The sequence below is a fragment of the Echinops telfairi genome, unplaced genomic scaffold (assembly GCF_000313985.2).
Source record: "Echinops telfairi isolate 266 unplaced genomic scaffold, ASM31398v2 ScPeMD7_7410;HRSCAF=8448, whole genome shotgun sequence".
NCBI lineage: Eukaryota > Metazoa > Chordata > Mammalia > Afrosoricida > Tenrecidae > Echinops > Echinops telfairi.
The window spans coordinates 12640-20120 of record NW_022111310.1 but is presented as its reverse complement, the minus strand read 5'-3'; the positions used below and the strand labels follow the sequence as shown (position 1 = coordinate 20120).

Sequence of the window (7481 nt, the reverse complement as noted above, 5' to 3'; positions counted from 1 at the left end):
TATCCTCAGTCAGCCACTGGAAAGATCCCTGATGGGAACCACTCGGCCCAGCTGGTCCTGGGGTGAAGATGGCAGGGAGGGGTTGCAGCTGACCCACCATGAACATGTGAGGTGAGCAAGGTAGAAACCTTTTGTGACTGTGAGCCCCGGGGAGTTTAAGGACTGAGTCTAAACTGGGACCCCCTCGGCAGTGCAAACCCTGGGGCTGGCACAGCAGGCCCAAGGCAGTAAGGAGTACACCTATCTCGTCTGTTCCTTGGTCTTAGAGCTCGTGTGTCCTGAAGGCCTGGTGCTGGGATCTTTGAACTTGATCCTATGTCACTGCCACCCTGTAGTTCTAGTCTAATAGTCTAACTGGTTCTGTTCTAGCTGCCCCACACTCATGGAGTCTCTGGCTTGAGAAACTACCTGTAGATATGAATTCTTATTTCCCAGCAACGGACACAGCTCACCCAAGAGCCATCAATGATCTCATTTTTAAACATCCACATTGCTTGGAAGTTGGATGCATGATAATATAAAATTATTTTATTAAAATAGAAAAGTTTTCCAGTATATTGCATTGATACATTTATACAGAAAAAAAAATTGCAACAAACATGCTATATCAGCATTGAGATAATTTGGAACCTTTAAGTGCCCACTTTGCAACAACGTTTTGGTATAATCAGCATCTCACCATGTATTTCAGAAGGTACATATTATAATACTGAAAAAAACACTTCATGTAAAATCTAAGTTCAGGTGCATACAAACAAGAAGTATTACATTGAATAGCTTATTTCAAACTGTGAAACATTCAAAGTATTTAAGTTCTTCGACAACATGCAACCATTTTAATACTTAAATTGGCACTTTTAAATATATAAATCATAATTCTTTATAATTCTATATAAAAACGTCTGACAGAACACTTATCTACATTGTGCATATCACAAAAAGCAAATGTGTCTTTATGAACGGAAAGGACTGTGTTAACACACGTGATTGTCGTTTTACAAATATGGCTATTCACCTTCCTCATAAGAAAATAGAAAAGTCATGTATTATTTACATGAACTACAATGATTTTATTTTGGAGGGGGCTCTGTATATAAGTAGCAGCAATTGGTTTAAAGACTGACGCTTAAAAACTCTTAACTTCAACTCGGATGAATACCTAAGAATAGATATATTTGCCTAATAAAAAAATTGCATAATGCGCAATGCTTTGAGGCAGCGAAACTGCTCCCTGTCCTGAAAGTCACCGGGTGGCACACATCGTGAGTCCCCGAGAACACAGAACTACGTGGGCGCTTCTGACGCTGCTCCTTTCTGATGGATGCGAGAGGGGAGGGAGGTTCCTGAATGGCGGATTTGTAACTACAGTCGGACCGATGGTACTTGCAACGATGCTCTTCATTTCCTACTCCAATCGCAGCAGCCCCTCGCTTCTGGATCGAGTAGGTAATTTCCTGTAACCAGACACAAACACCCAGGGGAACCTTCATACTGACAGAAACGGAAATGGGGTTTCTGTGGCCTGAACCCCTTCATGAAGTCAGCTAGCTTCCTAGCCGGTGAACAAAGGCCTCGTGCCTCGGTGGCCCTGACTTTCTTTCCGGGCAGAGGGCCCAGCCAATGGGTCCACGGGAGACGCTGGTGCTTGGAAGGATGCAATGTCACATTGGCCGAACCCCGATCCACTCCGACCCCATGAACACTGGGAGAAACACTGTGCGGTGCTCAGAGGTGACGTGTGCGCTTCCTTGGCCACGGGGCTCAGCCACACCCCGGCAGTCCTGAAGGCCTTCGCCAGCAGAAAAGTTTGGGTGAGAGGCATTCTGCACCCTCCGTGGGCACTCAGTTGTGTCTCCAGAGCGAGGGCAAGGCCAGCGCCAGGCTGCAGAGGAGGAGGAGGCGGGCGCCGTGCGGAGGTCTGGCGCGGGGGCTGGCCGATGGCACGCTGCTGGAGACCTGCACCTGGGAGATGATGAGGGCAGACAGAGGCACATGGGACGCCAGGGTCGGGCTGTCGGAATTGATGAGGGATTCAATCTTCTCTGCTTCTTTGTTGCACGCCTCAATCTGGGAGGGAAAGCAGAGTCTCTTAATCCAAGGTGCCTAAAAAGTCCGCGGCATCCACCCACACACAGCCCTGGCCCGGAGGGAGGAGAGGCTTTCTCTTCCTTCTTCTTTTCTTTGCCACAGGAAGTCTCTTTAGTACCTGAGTTCCAGCAGCATTAGTGGAAACCACGCCAGCCATGATGCACAGTGCCACAGCTCTAATCAGACAGCTGGTTTCCTCTTTCCCCACCCGCTTCACTTCTGAACCACACCCAGAGGCTGGCTGTGCCTGGCTAAACAGAGTTGCCTGGGACGCACGAGCAGAGCAGCAGCTGTTGAAAGGAGTAGCCGTGATGCGGTTTGTGATGGCACTGCTACCCCACCGTCCTTATGCCTTTCAGTGGAGGCCTCACCCCCGTGGTGCTGAACCTGGGCCCCTGTGGATGAGGCCACGCACCTCGACACTGGGAGGGAGGAAGCCGCAGCTAACTCAGTGAGGTTTTCCTCTGCAGTGGGGCACGGCCCTCGGGAGACCCGGGTCTGCTCCGGGGCACTGCTCTGGTCCTGCTGGGTTCATTCCTGGTTGGGGAAGAGCCACTAGAGCAGGCCGGAGTTTTAAAGATCTGGGTGAACTAGGTTTGGGGCTTTCTATTCCTGTAAAGAGTGACTTATTGTCTCAGAAACTCACAGGAGCAGTTCTGCCCTGTCCTATAGGGGCACCGTGAGTTGGAACCAACTAGATGGAAGAGAGAGAGAGAGAGAGAGAGAGAGAGAAACACAAACTGGAGTGGGAAACATTAGGGGTCGCAGCCCTGCTAGAAGCTTCTTCTTAGGACAGACCTGCTGCAGAGCAACCACAGACTTGGGAACCGTGGGGCCGGCTCAATGACAGCAGCCCCCAGCACTGTGTCGCCCTCAGCAGCTCCTCAACAATCCAGTTTCCCACTTCAGGATCCCGAAGGGGCTCTTCCAAGTGTCCCATTCCAGGACCCCCCAGTCCGGTTACCGCTCCTGTTCACCCACATTAAAGACATTCAGGTCCCTTCCAGGCTCAACGCGTGCGCCATGATCAAGCAGGCTGAAACGGGTTCTGAGCCCTGGTCTGTTCGCTCATTGCATAACAGGCCTCAGCGGCACACGCAGCCTGGATGGAGCCCAGGGCTCCTGTCCCGCTTCCTTTCATGGCTGCACAGACAGCGCCACAGTCTCCTAACGCGATTCCCTCCCTTCTTCACGGTCTGCTGTCCACCTCGTCCCAGGCACGTTTCTTGTGCAGCCGCTCTGGCCGGCCCAGGCTGCTCCCTCCTGCCCCACCCGGTTGGCAAGACAGCTCCCCCAAGGTCCCGCTTTGTGCTGAGCCCCCCTCTGAAGGTCACCCAAACGGAAAAGGTTACCTTACAGTGTGCTGGGCCCTACCTGTAGAGCTTTGGGGTAATGATCGACCGGAATGATCAGGATCACAATTTCAGATTCAATGCTGAAGTACCCAAACACATCGCACTGTGGGACAGACACGTGCATGCGGATTTTCTGAAGTATTTCCAGAATCGTTATTGGCTTTTTGCTTGTTACCTGGGAAGAGAAAAGCATTCTATTACCCTCCTTGCAAAACAAAAGAATTCTTGATGACTGCCAAGCTGCCTTGCCTTAGGCTGCCAGCCAAGGAGACTTTGAACCAAGCAACCTCAACAGGGTTCTGCTAGTGAATTCTCTCTCCAGAGCCCACCACAGCGGGTTTGTCCAGACTGGAGACCTTGGTAGCCAACGTCAATGCCCTCACCCAAAGCACTGTCCTTCTAAGGGAGTCGTCTGGGCTGGGGGTCATGGGTAGATTATCAAAGCCTTTCTGCAAAGATGCAGGTTTTAATAAAAACGGGGATCATTATCCAGGGTCGGGTGCTGGCTGCTACATTTCTGAAGTCCTGTCTCCCCACAGCGAGCAGCAGGAGTCATGGGAACTGGGAAAGCTAACCCAGGAAGGCTCTGCAGTTCCCCTCGGGAGGAGTGGCGCTGAGTGTGAGGGGAAGCAGCCCTGAGCTCATTGCAGGCATCGCTGGCAGCCATGCTCACTGCCAGCAGGGGACCTTCTCCAGGAAAGGCTTTGGGTGACCGATGTGGACCAGGTCACCACACAGTCGAAGTGGAGAGAAAGGAAGCACAGGGCTGCCAGTCAGGCGCCTGGGGGCCAAACCCTAATTCTGATGATAAGCTCTCTGGCCTGGGCTAGTTGCTCCTCTGAGCATTAGGTCTTCCCCTGTCTATTCTGTGACACGACAGGGACGGTGGTGCAGGCGCTGGTAGACCAGGCGGTTTACCTTAGCAATAGCGTCCAGCTTCTCCCTGTCGAATAGGACGCGCAGCATGCCGGCACATAAGGGGCAACAGGCTCCTGGGGAACAGAACCAGTTTGTGCGTGTTCAGAATTGGAAACAGAGGATTCAGAATAGTTGGTGACACGACCAGTCTCTCGTTTTGTGCTATGACTGTGGAAGGACGCCTGCACATGCAGGGAGGTCCCTGGCCAACCCGGGTGCGTGGTTGATACAGGTTCCCCGGCCTGTCCTCGCTCTTTCCACGGAGGAGGCCGCCGAGCGGTCAGGCAGCAGGACACAGCCTGGACTTTTGGGAGGTGAGGGGCTTGGCCTGGCTCAACCTCAAAACTCGCTGGTGTGCCTGGGCAGTGCTGCCTGGGTCTCCCTTCTTTCTGCACAGTGAGGGAGCTGGTTTCAGGGGATTCCCAGGTGCCTGATTCAAATATAATCTTAAAATGATTTTAAACCGTTAGAACTGTACTATTTGAGCATTAGAGTGATCAGTGATTGATACATTAGCAACCTCCCCATCCAGCCCCACCTGTCCCCCTTCAGCCCACTTTGTCTTGCTCCGTGCCACCTGACTCGACATGAGTCTGTAACCGGTGTTTGGTCTCTCTCCTCCCTCAGGTCTCCGGGACAGAGGCTTGTTCTGCTCACTGTGCATCCCCAGTGCCTAGAAACGTGTCTGCCATGGCTTGGAGGCTCAACAGTGACTCCATGAATTGATGGATGGAGGGATGCACTCGGCAGGGGGCTAATCCAGTCTGTGCAGACTCGCACAAAGGCTCACTGCCCCGAACAAATGTGAACTTTTGTTCTTGACAAAACTGCCACTTACAATGACAGTCTGTATGACACAAGGCTTTCTGGACTGTGGACAACCAAAACCACGGCCCTAGAGGCTGAGGCTAATCTAAGACACAAATCACTCATTCGTTCTCCATTACCTTTTGACAAGCAAACACATCCCTGTGCGCCCAGAATCACACTTTGCTGCGTAAGCCCTTCTGCATCTGTCCACAGATGGATGCTTGACGCAAGAGTTCATCTGAAAACAGTTTGCCAAGCTGTGTTCCTCCCCCCAGACCAGATGACGTCCAGGAGCCTACCCGGGGGGATGACGGGTTTGCACCCGGTCCCTGAGAGCGGAGGACACTTCACAGCAGCACACTCGGCAAGAGAACCGTACTCCGCGAGGACCCCGACGGCCTGGCAGGGTCCGTGGTAATCGACGGCCACCCGGTCCGAGTAGGCAGCACACACACTGCTGTAGGTCTCGCCGTTGTGCCCGCACACGGGCTCCGCAGCTCTGCAGAAGGACTGGGCAAACAAAGCGCAGTGAGCCTGGAAACGTCCATGGCGCACTTCTAAGCGAGCCTTCAGAAAACAAGCTCCAGGGACCCTCGTCAGCTGCTGAGATGGGCTGAGGGGAGCATCCAGGAATACCCCAGCATGAGTTGAAGAGGTAACTTTTCCAGCCCCCCTGGGACTTGGGTGCTTATCTGTGAGAACGGGTATGAGATAAACACTTCTGTGAGTGGAAGAGAACAAGACGTCTCTTCATGCAGGGGTGCAGGTGGCACTGCCACCACAGGCTGGGTATAGGGTGAGAGGACTCCCAGAGCAGGGAGAAGATCAACAGATAGGGCCCATCTGCTGGGTTAGGAAATGTCAGCGACCAATCACTGCCAGAAAGGGGGAGCAAGGAGGAGGAAGAGACGGAGAATTCAGAGTAGAAAGTCCAGTCAGGACTGAAGCTACGAGGGAAAATAAGTCGGGAAAAGACAGGCTGAAAGGACTTTTCTGACCACGAAGACCAGGGAGTGAGAAGCAGTCTTCTCAGCGCTAGCTGGTGGAAGGCAGGGGATTCTGGGCCCAAAGATGAGAAATCCCTCCTGGAGAAAGGCCAGCACACAAGGCAGGGTGCCCGTGGGAAGTCCCCCGTGGGAGCTGTCCTCAGGGTTGCTGAAGGCAGATTCAACAGCCCCAAGAGAGAGAGAATGCGCCAGTGTGAAACGACACTGCATCCTAGAGAAACGCTGAATGACTTGTCAGTGCTGTGGAAAGTGTGAATGTGGTCGGAGGAACGGACAAAGAACCCCTCTCCTGGTTGTCTTAACTCACTTTCTTCCTGATTGGTTTTCTCGTGCGTAACTGCAGAGCCAGGGGGAGCGAAAATGGTGCTGAGGGGACCTATGGATGTGGGACTGGACGTTTTTTCCTAGGCGTGGTCTGCACAAAGCCACTCCCTCGCACACAGTAGCAAGACAGCCCTGGCAACTGGGGGACAGAGCCAGCCTGGGGACGGTTCCTTTGCAGTGGAGGCTGAGCTCTGCAGACTTAGGGTGAGTCACCTGTGAACGCTCACAATCTTACGGGAGGGCGCTTGGGCTCGTCGTACCCGGCACAGGCCTTTGTAAGACAGCCTCTTTCCTCGCTGGTACAGAGTGCAGAGATTGTTGTGCTCCGTGTGGTCGGTGTCACAGACAGGATCGCGGGCCTGGTCACAGGTGAACTGTCGTGGCACACACTCGTATTGGTTGCATCCAAATTTGTCCAAAGTTGTCAGGCAGACCTGTGGCTTCGGTATGCATCTGCAAAACACCAACGTAGCACCATGTGCCCTTGGAGGGAGCGGGCTGTGGTGGGGCCAGCCAAGCCCTGCGCTTGGAAGCAGGGGACAGATCGGAAACAGCAGGGAGTCCAGCACTCAGCCGAAGTGGATTACCAGGTAGACAAAGACACGCAGACTTCAGTCACCCTGCACGGTGGGCTGGGGAGAGCATCCTGGAGGAGGTGGTGGTCTAGCTGGGAGTAGAGGGTAAGGAGCATGCAGGACGAGCAAATGGGGTGCGAGTGACCCCCCAGGGCAAGAGCAAAGGATGCAGGTCACGGAAGTAGCTGGAGATGAGGCCATTCAGGTGGGCTGGGCTCCAGGGATGGGGGCCTTGCAGTCAGGAAGGAAGGACACATCTGCAGATGTTTAATTAATGAGGTTCTGTTACGCAGCCTTGGCGATCGTGCAAATGGCTACGCACCCGGCTGAAAACCGTAAAGCTGGTGCTTCAAGCCCACCCTGCAACTCTCCAGGGAAAGGCCTGCAACTGACTGTCGTAAAAC

The 7481-nt window shown here is 53.3% G+C and overlaps 1 protein-coding gene across 1 annotated transcript; it reads right to left on the bottom strand.

The window, feature by feature from the left end:
* Positions 1 to 510: 510 nt before the first annotated feature.
* On the bottom strand, positions 511 to 7070 carry LOC123522432 (reversion-inducing cysteine-rich protein with Kazal motifs-like; the record flags this gene model as incomplete). The annotated part of the gene is made up of 5 exons (XM_045296526.1): positions 511 to 2067; positions 3463 to 3618; positions 4362 to 4435; positions 5471 to 5681; positions 6763 to 7070. Coding segments are annotated over 5 exons (974 nt in total), but the record flags the coding sequence as incomplete, so codon positions are not given.
* Positions 7071 to 7481: the final 411 nt, after the last annotated feature.